Source organism: Aristolochia californica, unplaced genomic scaffold, assembly GCF_029961685.1.
Source record: "Aristolochia californica isolate CCGP_79_NKW_82.1479 unplaced genomic scaffold, dmAriCali1.0.hap1 SCAF_15, whole genome shotgun sequence".
Classification (NCBI taxonomy): Eukaryota; Viridiplantae; Streptophyta; class Magnoliopsida; order Piperales; family Aristolochiaceae; genus Aristolochia; species Aristolochia californica.
In genome coordinates this window covers 457,166-479,794 of record NW_027181826.1, presented here as the reverse complement: position 1 = coordinate 479,794, position 22,629 = coordinate 457,166, and the positions used below count along the sequence as shown (strand labels likewise).

The following is a 22,629-nucleotide window of genomic DNA, read 5'->3' as shown; positions in this document are numbered from 1 at the left end:
TCGTCCGAGCAACAAAAACAAGGAAAGAAAGGGGGTGATTTCATTCTCTGGAAAGACGGCCAAAATGATCAGAGAAAACTGTTCTAAGCACTGAGAGACGAGGCTCATACACTGAACATGTAAATGAAAGATGAGAACCGAAGCAGTCAATCGAACCACCACCAAGATAATGAGATTTCGTGACGGTTCTGAATCTATTCAGAAAGTCAAGAAAGTCATTGCAGGAGATAGTACTAAGGTTGACGGTACCCCTTCACGTCAAACACCAACCACTCTCCTCAAGCAAACGACGGGACAGAGAGTTGGTTTAAGACAAGTACAGGTGAAGCATTGGAAAGCTATGGCGACGCACCAGAGAGAGAAACCCATGCGGGCAATTCCTCCTTAATTGTATGGGAGCCATGTATAAATTTCTATCTCTCGACTCTAAATACTGTTTTCAGAGTTGGGTTCTTGTAGACGCATGGCGAGAAGCAAGAGGACAAAAATGTGACACGAAGGTGGTTGGTGAGCAAAACCCATGATTTAAGAAGCTCGAGAGAAAGGAGAGTTGCAAAGGTTTAGGACCGCAATGGCAGAAATGCAGCTGGACGAAGAATTTCAGGTTCTGGGTAAGAGAAGGTTGGACCATAAGACGTGGAAAGAATCAAAGAAGCTGTGGCATATAGCGGCCCCTGCGATACTCACTTCTGTGCTGCAGTTCACCATTGGGTTTGTGACTGTGGCCTTTGTCGGACACTTGGGGACTGTAGAGCTTGCTGCTGTCTCAGTTGTTCAAAATGTCATCAATGCCTTTGCTTTTGGGGTTATGGTAAGTTCATCCACTTTACTTCTCATTTTTCTTTCTCCAGTGGGTAGGCACCAAATCATTCGTGGCTTCTGCTCATCCATATTCATCTCTTGTTGGGTTTTGCATCTTTCTTAAGCACTTCCATGGGCACAGGTCTGTCTCTCTCTCTCTGTTTGTTAAAATGCACAGGAATCTGATCGTTTGAACTGATTCATAGCTAGGAATGGGAAGCGCCTTGGAAACACTGTGTGGTCAAGCAGTTGGAGCTGGAAAATTCCATATGCTTGGAGTTTACATGCAAAGATCATGGATTATTGCTTGTGTAACTGGTATACTTTTGACACCAGTATACGTATTCACAACGCCCATCTTGAAACTCCTCCATCAAAAAGATGAGATATCAGAAGTGGCCGGCAATTACTGCAGATGGGTGATTCCACAATTGTTCGGTTATGCAGTGAATTTCCCTCTACAGAAGTTTTTTCAATCTCAGAGCAAAGTTTGGGTCATGGCTGCTATATCTTCAGTGGCATTAGCCCTTCACGGTCTGTTGAATTGGGTGCTAGTGACAAAGCTTGGACATGGTTTGGTTGGAGCAGCAATGGCGGGGAATATTTCTTGGTGGTTCATTAACTTGGCTCAATTTTTCTACCTGGTCTCTGGTGTCTTCCCTGATGCATGGACTGGGTTTTCTTTGTCGGCATTTCAGGCCTTGGGTGGTTTTATTAAGCTCTCACTTTCATCAGCAATTATGTTATGGTTAGTCTTGAGATCAAAGGAGATTATCTCATCTTATTGCTTGGGTTTCTCTGTGCTGATTGCCAAAATCTTGTTTTGCAGCTTGGAGCTTTGGTACTTCACTGCAGTTATCCTTCTAGTTGGTTCCTTAAAAAATGCTGAAATTGCTGTGGATGCTATTTCAATTTGGTAAAAAAATTATTTTGCTACCTGTGCAAATATCTCATTTAGAATTCATTATGATCATACATCAATGGCATCCTTCACAGACGTTCTCTGCTTCTCTGAAACATTTCATGCATGATACAAGACAGTTTGCATTTTTTTAATTCTGTTTTTGGATAATATATAGTGCTCTGTTGTGAACCCTGTAGCATGAACTTCCAGCTTTGGGCATTCATGATCACTCTGGGCTTCAATGCAGCTATAAGGTGTGTACTTGCAGGGCAATTTTTTTTGTTTTTTTTCAAATTCTGTATCTTCAAAATTTTCAAATTTTCTTGCAGTGTGAGAGTATCCAATGAACTTGGAGCTGGTCGTGCAAGTGCAGCAAAGTTTTCAGTTTTTGTGGCTGTATCCACATCAGTCTTATTTGGATTACTCCTCATGAGTGTAGTTCTCATAACAAGATCAGATTTCCCCAAGCTGTTCACAGATAAGCCTGTTGTTGTGAGGGAAACATCTAAACTTGGATTTCTTCTGGCAGCTACCATCCTCCTGAGCAGCATTCAACCAGTCCTCTCTGGTACCCTGTTTTCCTCCTACTTTACAGCTTTCATGGCATCAGACTTGTTTGTCAGTAATTTGGGTAACCCCTACGTTTTTTAAAATCTCAGGGGTGGCAGTAGGTGCAGGGTGGCAAGCCTGGGTAGCATTCATCAACATAGGATGCTACTATCTTATAGGTTTACCTGTGGGAGCTCTACTTGGCTTCAAGTTCAAGCTAAATACTCTGGTCATCACAATCTAACACTCACAATTTGAATACAAAAATCATCAAAACTGAACAAGAATTATTTTAACTCTATTCTGTTTGTCATCTCCCATGCAGGGCATCTGGTCTGGGATGTTGCTGGGGACTGTCTTTCAAACTGTAATCTTGATATGGATCACAATGAGAACCAACTGGCAGAAGGAGGTAATTTATCTGTTTCCATTCAGAAACAAGATTTATTGTTCTTCACTCAGACCAGAAAGATACAGGGACTCTTACCAAGTACATTAATGGATGAAACAATACCTGCTACCCACTTTCATTAATGTGGGTTCCAATGTGTTTGATTGATCGACCACAGGCATTGCGAGCCGAGGAGCGGATTAGAACGTGGGGCGGTCAGTCGGAGCATCAGTAGCTTGATCATAAGATGATAAACTGTGGTGGTGGAGGAAATCGGGGAAGTTCAGAAGAAGATAGGCAACATGAATGCACAGGGTCAGTGGCAATACATTTCTATCTATCAAAGATGAAAGAACTATTTTATCCTAAAAAAGAAGAATAAGAATGGGAATGTTTTTCTTAACAGAGGAAAGAATCATCTCTGTTTATTCTAACAGTGAAGCATTTTGATACAAAGATGATGGAGTAAGTAGTAAATGCCCTTTACTTTGACATGGAAGTGTGCCTTCTGGTGCCCCTCTCGTATTCTCTTAACATTATTTAAGCTAAGATTGAAAACAAAGGTGACTTGAATGATCAAGTATAATCATAGAGGACTATAAGTAATCAAGAGAGTGAGGTCTTGTACTCGATCTTTCAAGGAGAGTTCATCGGTCTTGCCGAAATAACTAGGCGGACGACAAAGAAATAGATGGAGATGCTTAACAGAAAACCAAAAACCAATATTAATCTGCAACGATAAAAAATTTCGATACCTGGCATTTGATAAGAAACACAAATGAACGTAGGTCTCCCTGGATAAGATTTGTTCCGATACCTTATAAAATTAATATAACTAAAGGCAAATCAAGAATTCGGAGATAAAGAGAGACCTTAAACATCATACCTCTCTTTCTCGTTGGGAAGGAGAGAATCCCCAACTCCTTTTTATAAATCGTGGGTTTACAGATTTACATCAAAATGATCAAAATACGCTTAACTAATTAAAGTAATACAACTCACGCAACCCTCACTATCGTGAGAAAATCTACCAAAGGGTTTTTCAGGCCTAAATGGCTGGCTTAGCTTCCTCCATGATCAGACCTCATTGTCGCTGCTTCTCCTCTGCAGGTATCGATAGTAAACGAACTGCAAGATTATCTATGTGAAATTCGTTAAGGTTTGATCTTCAGTTGAGCAGGGGAAAAAAAAAATTGCTTCCATGGCGATGAGAAAGAAGGAAAAGAGGGAAAACGGAGGATGAGGAGGGATACAAATAAATCTAAGGCCACACAGACCACAGCGTCGAGCAGCCATGGCATGTTCGCTTGTATCTTCTCCCTCTCGGTGCTTCTCACCAAGATGCTGCATGCATCAGCACAAAATTTAACAGGAGAAATTTTGCTGATAAAAACGAATAATCTAGAGGCCGGGTTTTCTATGATCTGGCTCAACTTTATTTAACCGGACCGTATGTATTGGTTCGGTTCTTAATTTTTAAGCTACTTAATTCAAATTTAATAGTAAAAATAAAACTTTTATATCTTTTTACAATTATCATTAGAATTTTAAAAAAATAAAAAATATCAAAATAAATATATAAAATAAAAAATTAATTATTTTTAAGCCACTTAATTCAAATTTAATAAAAAATCAAAATAAATAAGATAATAAAAATATAAAACATAATATTAATTAATTTTTAAGTCACTTAATTAAAATGGAACATTATCTATTTTTATTAATTATTTTTGAAAATAATAATGGTCAAATTATTTTTTTATTTTTTCTTTTCTTTTCTAGGGTTCGGATTCATGGGTGAGGAGAGAGTGAGAGTCATACCTTCCAACGTAAGCTACATTTGCAATCAGAGCAAATATAAACATGAGAGGATTCAAACCCTACACAGATTCAGGAGAAGAAGAGGATATGATGGTGGAGATGAAGCTCCATAAAGACAAAATGAGAACTGTGAAGAGCAGCATTATTACCTCTACGCTTCCTCTTTTAATCTGTCAAATAAACAACAAATGCCCACTTAGAAACTGTAGAATTCGATACAATCGGCAGATGGCATTTAACTAAGAAATTTCAGGATTTTTGTACACCTCTGATTCCGTCTCTTGCAGAAACACATTAATTAAGAACTCACATTTAACCAAATTTGAGGAAGGCGGCCTCCCATGTATATAGCAGCCATCAGCCATCCCAACCAGAGGCCATACACGTTGCTCTCTCCATGATTCTCCTGTAATAAAGCTTCAGTTCTTCAATCACAACTCAGTAACCAATGAATTAGTCTACCACAGAAGTATGAACCCTGGTCAGAATTAAAGTTTGCTCAATTACTTGCAATAATCTCCTGGAAAATCCCGAGTACCCTTCCATTAAAGCCTTACTCTGATAAGCCAAGGTGAGAGAAGTAGCTATGAAGGTTCCATATCCGACCTAGACATTTCCACAACTATGTTATCTACAATACAATTTGTCAGAGGTTTTTGAACCCAGAAGATAATTAAAAAACCCAGTAACGATCTGGTGAAAGGCGTTAAAAAGGCTTACAGAACGTGAGATTGAGATGGGCTTGGTTGAAGATGGTTTACAGGTCGGGAAGGTTTCGTCGTCAGAGGAATCGTCTGGGACTGCTAACGCTGAAGGGCCACTCCGAGGTAGGTATGACCCATACGTCGGAGTGCCACTGCTCGCCAGAGATCTTGCAGACCTTTTAATACAAAAATATTATCGTCGTCAACTACGCAGCAAAGTGTGCAAGAAGAATTTCAGTTAAAAATATTTACAAGGCTATTTTTGGTACAAGGAAAGAAGTTTCGAGTTCAGCTCGAAGGAAGAAACAGAGACCAATAAAAAAATTTAAGTTGTGTTTTAGGAAATTAATTACCTATAATATGTGTCGCTTCTGTTGGAAATTTTCCATGGGGATGTGGTCGTTGGATCGCTTGAATCATGTGGTTTGGATTTGAGAGGTTTCGTGTCTTCTTCTTCAGCAGCCTGATGTTCCAAATACAATCAACATCGCTTGCGGAAATAACAGTATGTTCATGGAGAATTTTACAGTAGAGACGGAATGGTACAGGCGAGTGGAGCTTCATTCCTCCGGATTTCCACCACGCGCGGATGTAGTCGTAGTAAATGGTTTGCAAAACGAGGACCACTGTAGTAATCGTGTATAGCTGCAGAATTTAATGCATCAGACAAAAATCAGTCGTCTTTGTCCAAACTTAGAGACGCAGATGAGTTTTTTTCTTTTTCTTTCCAGCCATGGGTTCTTTCCATGTAATTTTTGTGGTTTGAGAAGAAACGATTTCTCGTGGTCCGAAGAAGCGAAACGCTTTCATCGAAGGAAAATGATTAGTTTCTGTTAAACGTTAGAGAAAAAAAGATGAGAAAGAAGACATACCAGAGCGGTGTAGAACTGGGTTGGCAACTGCAGACACGAACGATTTATGTTAGTTGAGACAGCTTGAGTTGACAAAGGGAAGATTAAAATTCAATAGATAAAGAAAAAGCTAAAAATCAAGCGGCAAACTGGTCGAACTTCCAACAACACGTTGCGCAAGTTCCAACCACCTCAGTCGTAAGCTCACAGATGGACGATAATGGAGTCACCCCTAACGTGGTTTAGTTAATTACTCACCGTCGCTGGTTCCAGAAGACAACCCGCTAGATTAAAAACATCTCTGCAAGACGTTGAACGAAACAACAGAAGTGAAAAACAAAAATCTCAGCTTTCCAGAACATTCAAAAGAGACAAGATTTAAAGGAAAAGGAATGGAGGCAAACCCAGCAACCCAAGTGAGGAGAAACGTCAAGGAGACGCCATGGCCGGACTGGGTGAAACAGTTGGTGACGATTTGAGGGATCTCCGCCACGGCCCAGGAGACAAGACTGACGAGGCCAAAGGCGAAGGAAATCTCGTCCTTGGCGTTGCAGAGACAGTCACAGAAGAATCTCTCCGCCCAGAACAAGCAAGGCTTCATCTCCTTGGCGCAGTAAGAGGACGGCATGGCTTCTTTCTCGGCTTTCTTTTCTCCGCTGGCCGTAGCTCTTTATAGGGGAACCCAGAAGAAGAAGAAGACTGTGGCGGCTGGTGAGGAGCGAGGCGAAGGAATTTACCGTAGGAGTTTCTTACAATAGAGAATATGCTAAAAAATGCCGGGCATCCGCATATACCTTCTCTGTCCAGGGCTCCTGAGCCTAAGGCTCGGACTCTAAAATCATCGGGGTGCGTACTGTTCAATGTTCATTACTGTACAATTCAGCGGTAGTGGAGACTCTTTGCTCGTAGTAGTGCGCATGGGGGCGTATGATAGGATCTAACGTAATGTTAAAATAAGGACACGATGAGGACATGATGATGTAAATAAATATAAAAAATATAATAATTTACTTTAAAAATTGTCTGAGAGTGATTCAGTAATAAAAGCCATTTATTATATTTTCTCACGGTGGCATTTTTTGTAAATGTAGGTGGCGAGGAAAAGGAGATTGAACGGCGTCAGACCGCTGCAGACAGACGGGTCAGGATCACGCTTACGTCCAGATAATTCTGGATTCTGCTGACGTGGCAACGAGGTAGGGATGTGAAGTACAGCCACTGGATTAGCCTGGTAGAATCTAAACGGTCGTAAATGACTCAGGGTACTAGGATTGAGATTCATCGAACGTGGTCGGTTTTCTATATGTTGCGCCTGAAAGCATTGGTGAAAATACAAAGCAAGCAGATATCTACATTAGAGGGAAGTGGAGATCACCTCATTTCTCCTTTGCATCAGCTGGACGGATCCCCCTGCCATAGAAGAACAAAATACCTCTCTTGTCACAGAAGTAAAAACATGGGAGGGCAGAATTCTGCACTTCAGAAGGGCTACCTGGGTCAAGTTTTAAAATACTGGATTAAATGTTTTCGAAACACTCAAGATTATCATGTTTCACAGGCCAATTAACCTGCTGAGAAAGGTTATAATTTCTCAGATTAAGATAGGTTCCATCCGAAAATGGGAGCCAGACAATTAGATCTTAAAGACACTCAACTTAAAAAACATCATCACCATGTTGCAAGTGATTCTCATGAAATGCACATAGATACCTTGACTATGACAAATATGTGTATAACTAAGCTATACAAATCTTACAACCTTGGCGCAACTATATAATCCCCTTCAGTCACATCTGCCCCTTCCTGCGCCTCTTCCATACAATCCTTTATGCTACAGTTGTACCCACTATCATCTACCTGCTGGTTCTTCATTCATGCAGAACAAGTTGAACCTGCAAGTGTCTACAGAGCTCCTGATGTCTAATTGAGGGGCACCTCACAGCCCATTTCATGCTAGCTGCATCAATTCCTGACGTTTGATATCGAAGACCCTCACCAACACATCCTCAACTACCTGGTCAAGCCAGTACCTTCAGAGTCATAACTTATCCCTAATCATGGATGGGACTCCAGAAGAGCCCAACAATCTTTTCTACACGTGCAGGAAACCAACTTGGGAGTTGTTGAATTTACCTTATCTGGCGTTGAAGCACCAGAAGTTACACCGATTGTTATTGGGCCCTCGGGTAGCCAGTTTTCTTTCTCAACAAGTTCTCCATGCTGTCACATACGCAGGACATAGTTAAGGATTAACAGTTCAGATTAATCAGTCAACTTAGTACAAATTGTTGTAGACCTCGAGTGTCAAATTAGAAGCTTACGTTCAATTTATAACTGATTTTGTTCCCAGGTCCTATTCTCTGCTCGCTGTCAATCCAGTAAGATGGGATTCCGTAGGTCTCTGCAATCTCTTGTAGATGTGAGGTATTACTGGAGTTCCATCCACCGACAACCAGTATGAGGTCAAGTTTTTCTTTCACAAGCTCATACATTGCGTCTTGTCGCTCCTGACATATGATGAAGCAAGTTAACAATTAATGTGGCTGATTTCACTGATCAATGCAGATTCTAGTAAAGAACATGCCCACAACTGGAGTTGGGATAAACATGCTCCTACTATAAAAGCAGTACCTGTGTAGCATCACAGATTGTATTGAAGCTCACAAAGTGTTCATTTATATTTTCTACTCCGAATTTGCGCATCATAGTTTTCTCCACTAGTTTTCCTGGCAAGATATACAATATCTCTTGGAATCAGAAGCCAACATCAAGCAAATGGACTCGATATTATAACACTAGTGCAATACTATGACTCACCAATCTCTTCGGTTTCTCCTTTGAGCATGGTGGTTTGGTTTGCAATACCCGCTTTAATCAAGTCAGTGTCTGGATCAAAGCCCTTTGATACTGCTTTCTCAAATTTCTGCAGAAATAATAGCAATAAGCCACCAAACACGCATATTTAAAACAAGAATATTCTTCGTCAGATATATACATATACAAGTGAATTATTAGAAAATTGGGTGTGAAAGATTACCTTCATAAACTCTTCTTTTGTTGAACTAGATCCATCAAGTTGGCCTCCAAGAATATAATCACATACATATGTTGCCTGTTCATGATAAGTGATGTAATAAAAGGCACTTTGTCACTCTGATTATCCATTTCACAACAAAACTGATGCAACAAAGAGCAAAAGTATATAGATTCCCATGTCTTAGCATGAGACCGAATCAGGGTCAGCCATTCAAGTGGGACCCACACAAATGGATGACACTGACTCCATTTAATGCTGAGACACAGTTCAGGAAATCTCAGTGAGATGAAAATATGCACCTCAGCGATGTTCTTCACAATAATATACTTCGCTGCAAAAGATGCAGTTGCTATTGTCTCCTCATGGGAATACTTTCCATGAATGATTGATGTGTAATCTCCCTTCTTGTGTTTCTCAACAGTATTCCAGACCTTAAAAGCACAAGTTAAAAAAAAATTATAGATTTCAGAAAATAAAGTTACAAGGGAAAGAGGCCTTAATATTTAGTTAGTCTGCAAGAGGCTGGTCTGGACAGATTTATACCTTGCTCACCCAGGGGCAAGTTGTGTCGACTATTTGTACATTTTTTTCACTCAGAGTTAACATCTCTTCGACGGCAGCTCCAAAGGCAGGCAAAATCACAACATCCCCTTTATTGACGACATCAAATTGTTTGTTACCATTCTCAATTGGAATATTTTTAACTTCCATCTCTTCCAATCTCTACACAGCAATTGAAAAAGTTATTCCTAGTTTCATTTGCCCAATCAATCATAGAGTAAACAGAAGTTATTTTGCGAGCCAAGTATTGAAGTTGATTAATTCAAATTTAAAATGAAAGCTCTGCCACTCAGTAGTCATGAACATAAACTATGCAAGTATTTATCTATAATGTGCTCCTATCTTCATTAGTGCCTTCACTACCAAGCCAAACGACCAGGTGTTATCCTGAAGTAATCAAACTGCCCTTTTAAAGACGGAAACTAGGATATGCTGCAACGAAGTGTTTATTACAGTAACTATGAACAAAAGTTGAGTGCAGATGATCTTTGCCAGAAAGTCGGTAAGAAATTTTAATTAGACAAAGAAAGACAAAAAAATCAAAAGTTGCTAACATGTACTGTATAGCAGTTTCTCTTCACCGATCCTGCAAGTCTCACCAGTAAAATGAACAATCAGAGTAACTCAAACTATTCATTTCATCCATTCTTGTTTCAGTGTTTAATAAATTGTCCACATCAACGACTAGATAAAGGAGGATCACAGTTAATTTCGAAAAGATTTGAGTTTGAGAGTCAGCCAAACCTGGTTAACCGTCGGGTTGTGAATAATCTCATTTGTAATCCATATTCTTTCAACCGGGAACTGCTGCTTCGCTTCGTAGGCAATCTGTACAGCCCGCTCAACACCCCAGCAAAATCCATAAGCCTGTGCCAATTTAACCGTAACAGTTCCCCACGTGTATGTGTTCCCGTTCTCCTTCAAAGTTTTAATCACATCACCTAGAACAAAAACACAAAAAAGATCAAGAAAAGCCCTATAGACACAATAAAAAAGCAAAGCCACAAAGCAGCAATTCAAAAGTACTCACTAGTGTACTCTTGGTTCATGAGCTCCAAAGTTTCCTCCTTGCGCCCGAAGCCCTTACGGTTGTAGTTCTTACTCCTCGTAAGGTCCTTCCGGAACTTCTTGGCGTCAAATTCGGACTCCACCGCGGCGGCAGAGGAAGAGTCGCCGGAGCAACGAACCTCGAACGCCTTCCGACCGATCGATCGAATTCCGGCGGCATGTTCAGGAATTGGGAGGTCGTAGCGCGTCGGGAAGCGGCAGAATTGCAGAGAGATAGCCATAGAGGAGCGAAGAGGAAGATGCAGGGTGCCCAAAAAACTTGCGGGGAGAGATGCCGTTTTTTGTCTCTTTATGAGCAGCCAAACGTCCGAACTGCCGAATGTGCTAAAGCGAATGACGAATGTGCCCTCAAGTGCACGACACCCATTGGACTTGACCCTGGTATCAACTAAGGTGAGTCGTGAGTTTTTCACTTTGTTTAAGGGTGTTTTTGGTAATGAGAATAAAAGCGGAAGAAGAGTTGGGGCATTCGTGATTCTCGTTTTTTCTGAGTTTATTAAATGTTTGACAGGTGGGACGTGATTATCTGGTGTGACAAACGCCGGTGGGCTCCTCTCGACGGCAGAAACACGTGTTCGGGACAAATGGTCGACCCGGCGAAAAATCCCCGACCGAATTAGGTGACATTTGTCTGCCCGACCCGGAAAGGGAAACTCGACCTAAAAAAATATAAAATAAAATAAAAGCTAAAATAGCTTATAAAAATATCTGTATATTTATATATAATATGGTATGTATCATTATCATTATGTAAATACATAAATAATTTCAAGGGCATAAGCTTAGTGTTGTGTGTAGTTTAAGTATGTTTTTGGCAAAAGAGAAATAATATACGGGCTAACTGGTATTAATATATAATAAATATTTACAATAAATAAAATATTTCTTTAATGAGTGTCTAAAAAATCATTTTAAATAGTCTTGTGACAATAATTTATTAATTTTATTATTTCATTTGTATACAATTTGTTATAATTGTTAAATAATCTTATAATGATAATATATTAACTATCAAAATATTTTTTTATATTATTAATAATAATTATTATTATTAATTATTAACATAAATCTCTCTCTCTCTCTCTCTCTCTTATTTTCAATGATTATACTATGCATATATATACTATCCTAACAAAGTACATTTATTCATTCAATTATTGAGTGTTGGAATATATGATGTAATTAGGGTGGCACTAATATAATTAGTTTAATTTTCTTGTCTCTTCTTCATTCTTATTAGGGGGAAGGTTTGGATAAGTCCAAGACCGTAATTTCTACCTCCTTTTTTCCTCTCGTATTCTTCTATCTTTACTCTCTTGGATGTGAATCATACTCTATCTTCTATTCCTTGAGAACTTGTGTTTTTATGTTATTGTGGCATGTAGAAAGTATAATAGAATTTAGATTTTTTACTTAATGTAACATTGTGACAAGTGTCTCATGGAATTCATTAATAAAATGGAATTACGATAAAAATAACTAAGAAAAGAGGGCATGCATGCTATTATAAGTCATTATAAATTATAAATATTTTAATTAGTTGACATAAATCTTGTATTGACTACTTTTTTTATAAAATATATATTTTTAATTTGATAACATAAATTTTACTCTTAAATATAATTTAAAATTTAACTCACATTTATGTAATATAATTAAAATAATTTTATTAATAAATTAAATTAAAAAATAAAATGTTTAAATTAATTTTATATTTTATATTTTAAATTAAACTCGTATTTATTTCATTTAAAATAAATGTTAAATCATCATAAAATTTTCAAGTAATTTAATAAAAAAATCATTTATCAAATAAGCATCATTAAAAATGGAATATATAATAATTTTTATAAGAAATTAATTTTATTGTGATTAAAATAAAATATTAATTATATTGCATGAATTTTAATTTTGATAGAACAACTTAATTCATAATTACTTAATACGATTAAGTAATAATAATAATTTTAATCAATATAATTAAAATATATAAAATAATAATATAAGATCGATTTTATCAAACATCATGAGATTTATTAATATATCTTAATAAATTTAATTAAATAATTAAAATAAATTATGTAATCGAACACTAGGCACCAAACTCAGCTTTCCCACAGAGGGTGACCACAGGCAGAGGAGGAATGGGGGAGTAGGGGAGTAGGGACAAAAGGAAAGAAAAATGAAGAAGTAATTAAGTCACTGATGGAAAGTGAAATTCCATGGTTTAGTTAAGAAACAGGACGATTCACTTTCTCTGGGTGAAGTAAATTCCAACCCAACTTTCCAGGTTCACTAACACTTTAAATGCACTTTCTCTAGAGAAAGTGAATTATCCTTCTAACAGTCTTGCAAACAGTTTTTTGAACGCCGCCCCCCAATAATGCGACTTTTCGCGTGATGAAACGAGTTGAAATATTATTCCACGGATGAGAATTTTGTGGACGGATACCTCAGGGTCTTGCATCTCACTTTCTTGGATCCTTCAGTAAATGGGAATGACAAAGATCAAATAGGGATTTCTGCGAATACAGCTTGAAGGAACCAAGCCAAGGAACTAACAGAATCTTCATAACTCTCTCGATGGTTTCCTCATTTCTCATGTTTCTGTGCATCCTCTGTATACATTCTTCCTTCCCTCTTCTTCTTGCCCAGCAATCCTATATAGGGAAATACTTTACCAACTGTAAAATCACGAATAATACCTCCTCCGTGCTTGGCTACTCCTGTAATGGCAGACCCACTTGCCCAGCTTATCTGGTCTTCAGGTCTCGATCGCCATACGAATCTGTTGCCTCGGTTTCACACCTCCTGACATCAGACCCATCTCTTCTTTCTCAACTAAATTCCGTTTCCAGGACTGCAACTTTCCCAAACAACAAGGAGATAATTGCTCCGGTGGAATGCGCTTGCTCGGGTGAGTTCTATCAAGCGAATTCGTCTTACGTTGTTGTGCATGGAGATACTCAGTTTATAATTGCAAATTACACTTACCAGGGTCTCACCACTTGCCATGCTCTGCTCTATCAGAACAGAGACAAACCCAGAATCTTGTTTTCTGGTACAAATCTTACTGTTCCTGTCAGGTGTGCTTGTCCCACCAGAAGGCAGATAAATTCTGGAGTGAAGTTTCTATTAACTTACACTGTAACAGCAGGTGATTCAGTGCCAAGCATAAGCCAGAGGATTGGAGTGGAGCCACAGAGTATTGTGGATGCCAATGAGCTTTCAGGTGATGGCCAATATCTCTTCCCATTCACCACCCTTCTCATCCCTCTTAACAACAGGCCAAGAATAGCACCATCCCCACCACCACCATCACCACCACCACCACCACCACCAAGTTTCTCTGCATCAGGTAAAATTTCTAGAAAGAGACGGTGGGTCTTGGTTGTATCTGGATGTTCAACAGGTGTCCTAGTCTTGCTTGTCTCTTTCATTATCTTCTATATCTTCTATAGAGGAAAATCTGGCAAAGTTGATCAAACCACTGCTGCTGTAAAACGAGAGAACTTTGTGAACCCACATCACAAACTGGTAAATCCTGAAGAGCTTCTTGCAGGAGTAGCTGATGTTTGCTGTACTCTGAGGGACTATCAATTTGAGGAATTGCAATTAGCCACTGAAAATTTCAGTACCACGAGGGCAATCAGGGGCACCCTTTATCAAGGAATCCTTGATGGGAATGCGTTTGTCATTAAAAAGGTGGATGCAGATGCTTCAAAGGAGATCAGCCTTCTATCGAGGTTGAATCATTTTAACATTTTTAGGCTTTTGGGATTTTCAGTCAATCAGGGTCAGTGCTATCTTGTCTTTGAGTATGCAGAGAAGGGGCTCCTTACAGACTGGATCCATGACAAGAGTGAATCGAAGTTTCTCAGCTGGACTCAGAGGGTACAGATAGCAATGGATGTTTCCAATGGTCTGAATTATCTTCACAATTACATTGAACCAGGGCAAGTGCATATGGATGTAACCAGCAGCGGGGTTTTCCTAAACAGTGATCTCAGAGCCAAGATAGCCAATTTTGAAACGGTGAAGCTAGCTGAAGGAGGAGAAGGTAGGTATGCACTGACCAGACATATAACAGGGTCAAAAGGGTATATGGCACCTGAGTATTTGGAGCATGGTTTGGTTTCAGCAAATGTTGATGTTTATGCCTTTGGCGTTGTGATGCTGGAGACTGTTTCAGGTAAAAAAGCAGTAATTGTGGGTGAAAGAAGAGACGTGTTCTTAGCAGAGGCCTTCATTGATTTCATGAGTGAAGAGGAAGCACTTGGAGAGAGGACTGAGGACTTCATAGATCCTTTTTTACATGGGAAGTATCCTCTTGATTTGGCTATGCTCATCTTTAAACTGATAGGAAGTTGCTTGAGTAGGGACCCTGAAAATAGGCCTTCCATGGTTGAGATTGTGCAGGTTTTATCAAAACTTTTGGATGCATCTTTGAATTGGGAACAGTCAGTTTGTGGGTACGAGATTCAAATTGTCAACGGTCCTGCTGGGTAAGCAAATTGAGGAGCGGCAATTTTATCTATTTCTTTGATTATCTGTTTATTTCGGTTCCTTATAAATGGATAGGAGTGGCACCAAGCCAAACCGGCTCGTAAACTGTTCGAGTTCAGCTTAAAAAATGCTCGGCTCAGTTCAGTTTTTACTTGAACTCGATTCGAGTTCAAATTTAAAATAAGGTTTGTTAAGTATAATAAGCCAAACTCGAGATTTTCCAAGCTTAGCTTGTAGATCGCTAGTCGACTAGTTAACATATTTTTTTTTACAAAAATACCCTTTACTATTATTGCTCTCATCAATTCCCTCTTTAGTTGGTTGATAATTATTCTTATTTACCTCAAACCTCAAACCTCAAAAATGATCGATTGTTCAGCCCTTTTGGGTCCCTCAACATCTAATGTTGTTATTTGTCAATAGAATAAACACTATTGATGGAGGTATTTGCTTTTTCTTTTAGGTCTATTAAGCTGGTTATTATACATTAGTATGTTTGCAAAGTTGATAGCTTGCAGTTCAACACAATATTTTCTTTATTTTTTTATTTTTTATATTTATAGTTTTAAATCTAGGTCTCAAACTCGGTTAACATTTTTGGGTTTGAGCTCAATTCCAATTTTAGGCTCAAGGCCGACTTCGAGTTCAAAGTATTTAGATAAAGCCAAACTCAAATATATGCAGATTCAAGCTTAGTTCGGCTCGATGTCACCCTTACAAATAGATATGGAATAAAACTCCTTACCTAATTATCCTTACTCATTTTCCCAGTTACCACTTATTAAATGGAAATTATATGGACAATGGTTATTCTATAATGATTATTCGATTACCCAATCACCTAATAATATTTAAAGATAATTTTATAATTTTAATTTTGGTCAGGGGAGTTTCCCCATTTAGGTCACCATGCTAGGGGAATGTTTACAACTCTTACACCATTCTCTTTTATAAAAATCAAGAGAAAAACATTGTTCAGTCGAATATTTTGACTTTTGTACTAATTTTATAAAAATAAATTATTTTATCCATTTACCCATTTACAACCCTACTTGCACAACTTGGTTCAGGTCTATTTAGTCCATAGACTGGTTCCAAATATATGGGACCATATCTCATGTAATTGAAATCCCCATTACAAATTCATAGACTTGTTGGTCTGAACCCACAACAATTAGGTCTTATTGGTTTGCTACATGTTCTAGTCTTTTTGGGCTAATGTCACTTCATAAATGGGACTTGGGCTGATGCTGTTTTAGTCTAACAACACCTTTGTGAACTAGCTCATAAGAAACTTGATTAAAAAATGTGTGAAAATTACAATTATTATAGGAATATCTTAATAATTTTGCTTGCTAATATACGAAATTTTGGTGTTCTGAACGTGCTCTGGTCAAACGCCGCCCTCCATGGAAGATACAGTAAAGATCTCTGACCTGAAATTTCGTCTGATAGAGATGGTCAACTCTTGTCCTCTACCAAGTTCTTCCAATATTGCCATAATCACTTGCAGAGAACATGAATTTTTCCAAGCTGGGTTTCCTTCAAAAACGAAAAAAAAAGAGAAGTGATTAGTTGTCGATTGATACGATCAGAGAGAACTCCGTTTCTTATCTTCTTTTTCTCAATGGGTTTTCAGCCTCTCTTCCTTGCCTGCTTTATCCACTTTCTTTGTTGCTTCTCTGTGATTCTTGCTCAGCAACCGTATGAGAGAATGACTAATTTAAACTGTAGTAATACAGACGCCTCCTCTTCAGTTCTGGGTTATGACTGTAATGGCCCAACAGCAGGTTGCCAAGCGTACTTGATCTTCAGGTCTCAACCCCCATATGATTCTGTCAATTCGATTTCTGGGCTGCTTGGTTCGGACCCATTTCAGCTTTCTCAAATAAATTCAGTCTCGGAGAGTTCGTCTTTCCCAATAAATAAGGAGGTGATTGTTCCTGTTGACTGCTCCTGCTCAGGTCAGTATTACCAAGCAAATTCAAGTTATGTAATTTTGAATGATGACACCCTTTTCAGTGTCGCAAACAACACATATCAAGGTCTTTCTACTTGCCAAGCCCTGCAAGAGCAAAACGCGATTAATGCTACGAGATTGCTTCCGGATCAGGAGATTAATGTCCCCATTAGGTGTGCTTGTCCTTCAGCAAACCAAAGCAGAGATGGTGTGAAATATCTGCTGACTTATACGATTATACCAGGAGATACCGTTTCTCTTATAAGCCAGAGATTTGATGTGGAGACCCAAAGTACCCTTGATGCTAATTCATTGACAGACCCAACTATCTTCTTTCCTACAACTTTGCTGGTTCCCCTTCAGAACCAGCCTTCAAGCTCTCAAACTTCAACACCACCTCCACCTTCTTCAACACCACCTCCACCTTCTTCCTCACCACCAGCCAACAAATCCAGCAGAAAATGGGTTTATGTGGTGATTGGGGTTGTGCTGGGTCTTGTCATCTTAATTGCTACTATTTCTCTTTTCTTCATTATTCGTAGACGAAAGAGAACGACAGCCACTAAAATTCCCGTTTCAAGCCACTCAGAATCAAGCCAGTCAGAAAAGCTTGAGAAAGTGAACGAATCTGGGGAGGCACCCGAAGCGCTTCTGTTGGGTGATATTAAGCATAAACTGAAACTCTACACGTTCGAAGAACTGAAGTTGTCAACTGACAATTTCAGCTCCAAGAGTAAGATTAGAGGGTCAGTTTATCGTGGAGTTATTAAGGGGGACTATGCTGCTATCAAAAGGATAAATGGAGATGTATCAAAGGAAATAGACTTACTCAAAAAGATCAACCACTACAACCTGATCAGGCTTTCAGGTGTTTGTTTCAATGGAGGAAACTGGTATCTTGTCTACGAGTTTGCCGAAAACGGCCCCCTCCATGACTGGATCCACAGTTTGGATGGTTCCAAGAATTTGAGCTGGGTGCAAAGAGCACAGATATCTCTGGATATTGCAAATGGTCTTAACTATCTCCACACTTTCACTGAACCCAGCCATGTTCACAAGAATATAAACAGCAGTAACGTTCTTCTGGATGCAAACTTCAGAGCAAAGATTGCAAACTTTGGCATGGCGAGGGCAACAACAGAGCAGGATGGACATGTTACTTTTACGAGGCATATAATGGGGACAAAAGGCTACATGGCCCCTGAATATTTGGAGAATGGATTCATCTCCTCAAAACTTGATGTTTATGCATTTGGGGTAGTGCTCCTGGAGATGATCTCAGGAAAGGAGGCAGTTGTTCAGAGGGATGGAAGGGAGATGCTATTATCAGTTGCTTTCATAGATCTTCTGAGCAAGGAGAATGCAAAAGAGGAGCTTGTTGACTTCATTGATCCTGGTTTGAGAGGGGATTACCCAGTGGATATAGTCCTGGACGTGGCTAGATTGATTGACAGATGCTTGAGCGAGGATGCTGCTAGCCGTCCGACTATGGATAAGATTGTGCAATCCCTAGGGGTAATTTTAGCTGCTTCATTGAATTTGGAGTAATCGAGTTCATGAGAGGGTGAAATCACTGTAGTTGTTTCTTGTTTGTTATAAAACTTAAATTGATTATGTTATTCAGTTCATCTGATAACTCGTAAGTTAAGCACCAACGTTCAAACCATGTCGATGATTAAAGATGAATCCGAAAATCATTTCTACGGTTTAATTTCGGGAATTCGGATTCCGCAGTATATTACAAATTATCTGGATGAAGCGGGCGCGGCGTTTCGAACCCTCGTCGAATTTTTTTTTCGATCTCTCCCTCTCTCGTTTCCTTCTTCCTTCAATTTTTTTTTTCTCTCGGCCTCCATCTCCCTTCTCACTCTCGCTTTTTCCTTCTCCCTCTCTCCACCAGTGCCTCTTCCGACGCCGCCGCACCTAATCCTTCCCCCCGTGCATCGCCTTCTCTGCCTCTCGTTGCCATCACCGTCGACTCCCATAGCATCGCCCTTGCCTTGTCATATCCCAGCCAAAGCAGCTGCACTGAACCCTCTCCCGTCGTCGTCACCTCCTACCACCGTCTGCTACCGCCGTCAGATCAGCTGGCCACCGCTCTCGTCGGCGTGACACAGAACCCCCCGGGTACCTAAGTTTGGACACCTAAGTTGAAGGTGAAAATTATTTCCCCCCCTCGACGCCCCGTCCCACACAACGTGCGAGTTTCGCACATGCGATTTTTTTATTAAAAAAAATTGCAAATCCTATTCTCAGCTTGTTTTTCCTTTGGACAATGCAATTTCGTCTGCCCCAACCACCTCTAGTACTGCTTTTCCTCTGGACGATGCAATTTCGTCTGCCCCAACTGCCTCTAGTACTGCTTTTCCTCTGGACAATGCAATAATATGTAAAAAATATAGTGTATTAAAGTTAGTATTTGATAAAAATTTCTTGTTTATTTATTTATTTTTATAATTAACCATGTGCACAGTTAATTGGCTCACGTAATTATTGTATTAATGTACAATAAAATGCAATAAAAAAATATAATATCTAATTTAATTAATTAGTATATTAATTTATTTTAATTATATCTTAAATTATTTGTGTTATAATCATGTTTGTTTTACCTAACTTTGGATTTAAGTATTATGTTTTAATTAAGTATACTATTATAAATTACTAATTTTCTTATTTTTGATATTTTTCTCATTTTAGGGCACTAACACTGAAAATTGTTTTCAGTGTATATGAACTCGTCTATACTAACACCAAATTTTGAAATTAAATCTCATATAATTGAATAAAATGAATTTGAAACATAAGACGAAGATGAACTTCAAATTTTAAGTTGGGTTGACCTTAAGTGAATCACTTTGAAATCGGTATAATCTTCATCGAAATAATTTTCTGCGGACAAGTGGGTTCTCTCTCGACTTGGTCATCCTATAAATTAGCGAAAACAAGTTCCTGACAAGTTACATCAAGATCAAATCTGAAATGGTGGAAGACTTGGTCTGACTTGCAGACAGGTTGTTTTATGATATTGGTTTCCTTCCTATCATATTCTTTCTCCGATGAGAGCACATGAGCTCTTATTTAAATATTGAAACATTTTTAATCTGTAAATTCATTTTAGAAGCTTCTATGAGTACGACGCTCCCTTCTGTCAATGAAAAAACACGAATCAGGGAAGACAACGTCCCATTTCCCGTTAAATCCTTGATAGAACAGAGTATAAATTGTTCTATTTATTTATAGTCAACAACTCATTTTAGCTACTCTCATATTTTAGACCTTAACGCGCTTCTGTCTCTTTCATCAGATGCATCCTTAGACCATCCCTGACTTCTCCAATTCGACTCACCATCAATCATCAATCCATTTCTGTAGAAGATGAAACAAATTCTCCTCTTTTTCATCACTTTCTTGTGCTCTTTCAGTGCAAATCTTAATGCTCAACAGGAATATTCAGGAAATTCAATGCTAGACTGTATTCCCCATGATAGAGAAAGCCCTTCTCCAGATTATCTTTACAATTGCAACGGGAAATTCCAAGATTGTAAAACCTTCTTGATATTTAGATCTCAACCTCCTTATGATTCTGTAGCAGCCATATCGGACCTCATGTCAGTAGAGCCTTCAGAGCTTGCCCGTGTCAACAATGTCACAGCCACTGCAGACTTTGACATAAACAAGGAAGTGATTATACCTGTAACTTGTTCTTGTTCAGGTAAGTATTATCAGGCAAATTCCTCTTATGTTACTCGGAGTGATGATGAAACTTATTTTCTCATAGCAAATGACACTTATGAAGGGCTATCTTCATGCAGTTCTCTGAAAGATGAGAACAGGTTCTCTGAGTTTGAAATGCACAGTGGCCTAGAACTAACAGTTCCTCTCAGATGTGCCTGTCCTACAAGTGAACAGATTGAGAATGGCATCCTGTATTTGCTAACTTACTCAATATCTTGGAATGATTCTTTATCTGATATCAGTGATAGATTTAATGCTAGCCTGCAAAGTACAGCTGATGCAAATAAGTTCTCAGATATTGAAACTATCATCGACCCATCTACAACAATTTTAATCCCTTTAACAACAGCTCCTTCTATATCCCAAACCCAAACCCATTTACCACTGCCTGTCTCCCCTCTTCCGCCTGTCCGTCTTGCTAAGAACAAAAGATTAAGTAAAAGAATTTATCTTTACACTGGAATTGGTGTTGGTGTTGGTGTTGGCAGTGCCTTTCTCGTATTCCTTGTCACTTTTGTTGCTTGCAATTGTTACAAGAAGAAAACAAATAGATGCAAGGGTCTGGAGGAAGGTGGCAAGGGGAACAAAAAATGGGTCTTGCCAGAAGATCTTGCTGGTATTGCCCATGTTGAGAGGGTTCTGAAAGTGTTCAGTATTGAGGAATTGGAGGAGAGTACTAACAATTTCAGCTCTGTGTGCAAAATAAAGGGATCAGATGAGCAGAGATGTTACAAACGAGGTCAGAATACTCAACAAGGTCAAACATTTTAACCTGATAACCCTTCATGGTTTCTGCACTGCCCAAGGAAACTCCTACCTTGTTTATGAATACATGGAGAATGGATCTTTAAAGGATTGGCTGTCTTACAAGCGTAGCTTGAGAGTTCTGAGCTGGAACCAGAGGATGCAGATTGCCCTGGATGTGGCTAATGGACTCCACTATCTTCACAACTGCATAAAACCTGTCTGTATACATAAGAACATCAAAAGCAGCAACATTCTTCTGAATGGAAATCTCAGAGCCAAGATAGCAAACTTTAGTCTAGCAATTGCAAGACTGGGAGAGATGGAGCACACAGACAAATTTTCCTCAACAAACGTCACTGGGACTACAGGTTACCTGGCTCCAGAGTACTTGGAGACCGGATTAGTAACACCAATGCTTGATGTATATGCCTTTGGTGTTGTGATGTTGGAGTTGATCACTGGAAAAAGTGTTGCTGTTATGCACGAAGGGAATGAATTACTCTTGTCGACACAGATGGTTTCATTAACAGGAGGAGGAAATTTGGAAGCAGAACCCAGAGACTGGATTGACCCCAGCTTGTCTGGCAACTACCGATTGGATTCTGTGTTGGCTGTAACAAAATTAAGTACAGCTTGTTTGAGAGGAGACCCGGCAAACAGACCCAGCATGGATGAGATGGTATCAAGTCTAACAAAAATTCTGGTAGACTCATTGAACTCTGAATACCTCCCACATTGAAAAAGGCTTAAAAGCATGTAGCCATATGAACACAGCTGAACTGTTTGAAACTTGAAAATATGAAATATGGGTTAACAGTTCATTGTTCAATCTTTCGACTTGCAATTTCCAAGTTCTTCCTTGTCTTTGTCTTACCTCTTTGATCTACTAACTACAAATGTGAAACAGAGATTATACATTCTTTTGGCAACCTTCTTTTATAATAAAAAGCACAAAGAACCTTCATTTCAAGGCTGTATTAACTGGTGGGTG

The 22,629-nt window shown here is 39.0% G+C and overlaps 5 protein-coding genes and 1 pseudogene across 6 annotated transcripts; 4 read left to right on the top strand and 2 right to left on the bottom strand.

Annotated features, from left to right (window-relative positions):
* Positions 1-392: 392 nt before the first annotated feature.
* On the top strand, positions 393-3,079 carry LOC137951514 (protein DETOXIFICATION 33-like). Its single transcript, XM_068798214.1, has 8 exons — positions 393-811; positions 1,008-1,549; positions 1,631-1,717; positions 1,903-1,959; positions 2,035-2,273; positions 2,365-2,483; positions 2,580-2,666; positions 2,824-3,079. The coding sequence occupies exons 1-8, from the start codon at positions 572-574 to the stop codon at positions 2,878-2,880; spliced, it is 1,428 nt and encodes a 475-aa protein (XP_068654315.1). The 5' UTR covers positions 393-571; the 3' UTR covers positions 2,881-3,079.
* Positions 3,080-3,594: 515 nt separating this feature from the next.
* LOC137952058 (vacuolar lysine transporter YPQ1-like) lies at positions 3,595-6,649 on the bottom strand. 2 transcript variants are annotated; one of them, XM_068799129.1, is made up of 12 exons: positions 6,426-6,649; positions 6,280-6,322; positions 6,043-6,069; positions 5,717-5,815; positions 5,524-5,633; positions 5,187-5,346; positions 4,974-5,072; positions 4,777-4,872; positions 4,616-4,636; positions 4,467-4,525; positions 3,899-3,989; positions 3,595-3,785 (listed from the first exon to the last, which is right to left on the bottom strand). In XM_068799129.1, exons 1-12 carry the CDS (start codon positions 6,647-6,649, stop codon positions 3,723-3,725), a joined length of 1,092 nt encoding a protein of 363 aa, XP_068655230.1. In that variant the 3' UTR covers positions 3,595-3,722. The 2 variants fall into 2 exon arrangements, with proteins under 2 accessions (XP_068655230.1, XP_068655229.1); XM_068799128.1 differs by having other exon boundaries at positions 3,595-3,989.
* A 1,005-nt stretch (positions 6,650-7,654) lies between these two features.
* On the bottom strand, positions 7,655-10,927 carry LOC137951424 (4-hydroxy-3-methylbut-2-enyl diphosphate reductase, chloroplastic). Its single transcript, XM_068798073.1, has 10 exons — positions 10,650-10,927; positions 10,364-10,560; positions 9,602-9,781; positions 9,358-9,489; positions 9,059-9,133; positions 8,839-8,944; positions 8,653-8,747; positions 8,343-8,528; positions 8,155-8,241; positions 7,655-8,035 (listed from the first exon to the last, which is right to left on the bottom strand). Exons 1-10 carry the CDS (start codon positions 10,906-10,908, stop codon positions 7,970-7,972), a joined length of 1,383 nt encoding a protein of 460 aa, XP_068654174.1. The 5' UTR covers positions 10,909-10,927; the 3' UTR covers positions 7,655-7,969.
* A 2,343-nt stretch (positions 10,928-13,270) lies between these two features.
* On the top strand, positions 13,271-15,196 carry LOC137952091 (lysM domain receptor-like kinase 4). The gene has a single exon (XM_068799162.1). It carries the CDS (start codon positions 13,271-13,273, stop codon positions 15,194-15,196), a length of 1,926 nt encoding a protein of 641 aa, XP_068655263.1.
* A 1,624-nt stretch (positions 15,197-16,820) lies between these two features.
* LOC137952090 (lysM domain receptor-like kinase 4) lies at positions 16,821-18,722 on the top strand. Its single transcript, XM_068799161.1, has one exon. It carries the CDS (start codon positions 16,821-16,823, stop codon positions 18,699-18,701), a length of 1,881 nt encoding a protein of 626 aa, XP_068655262.1. The 3' UTR covers positions 18,702-18,722.
* Positions 18,723-20,531: 1,809 nt separating this feature from the next.
* On the top strand, positions 20,532-22,377 carry LOC137952089 (protein LYK5-like; annotated as a pseudogene).
* The last annotated feature ends 252 nt before the right edge of the window (positions 22,378-22,629 follow it).

Bases quoted from the DNA above. Each gene is read 5' to 3' on its own strand.
- LOC137951514 (XM_068798214.1), top strand. From the start codon at position 572: ATGGCAGAAATGCAGCTGGACGAAGAATTTCAGGTTCTGGGTAAGAGA. The intron at 812-1,007 runs GTAAGTTCATCC...ACTGATTCATAG, and splicing joins CCTTTGCTTTTGGGGTTATG to CTAGGAATGGGAAGCGCCTT. The intron at 2,667-2,823 runs GTAATTTATCTG...GATCGACCACAG, and splicing joins GAACCAACTGGCAGAAGGAG to GCATTGCGAGCCGAGGAGCG.
- LOC137952058 (XM_068799128.1), bottom strand. From the start codon at position 6,649: ATGCCGTCCTCTTACTGCGCCAAGGAGATGAAGCCTTGCTTGTTCTGG. The intron at 5,073-5,186 runs GTAAGCCTTTTT...GGAAATGTCTAG, and splicing joins CCATCTCAATCTCACGTTCT to GTCGGATATGGAACCTTCAT. The intron at 4,637-4,776 runs GTGAGTTCTTAA...TTTATTTGACAG, and splicing joins TTCCTCAAATTTGGTTAAAT to ATTAAAAGAGGAAGCGTAGA.
- LOC137951424 (XM_068798073.1), bottom strand. From the start codon at position 10,908: ATGGCTATCTCTCTGCAATTCTGCCGCTTCCCGACGCGCTACGACCTC. The intron at 8,529-8,652 runs GTACTGCTTTTA...ATCATATGTCAG, and splicing joins CAATCTGTGATGCTACACAG to GAGCGACAAGACGCAATGTA. The intron at 8,036-8,154 runs GTAAATTCAACA...TGGCTTGACCAG, and splicing joins GTGCTTCAACGCCAGATAAG to GTAGTTGAGGATGTGTTGGT.
- LOC137952091 (XM_068799162.1), top strand. From the start codon at position 13,271: ATGGTTTCCTCATTTCTCATGTTTCTGTGCATCCTCTGTATACATTCT.
- LOC137952090 (XM_068799161.1), top strand. From the start codon at position 16,821: ATGGGTTTTCAGCCTCTCTTCCTTGCCTGCTTTATCCACTTTCTTTGT.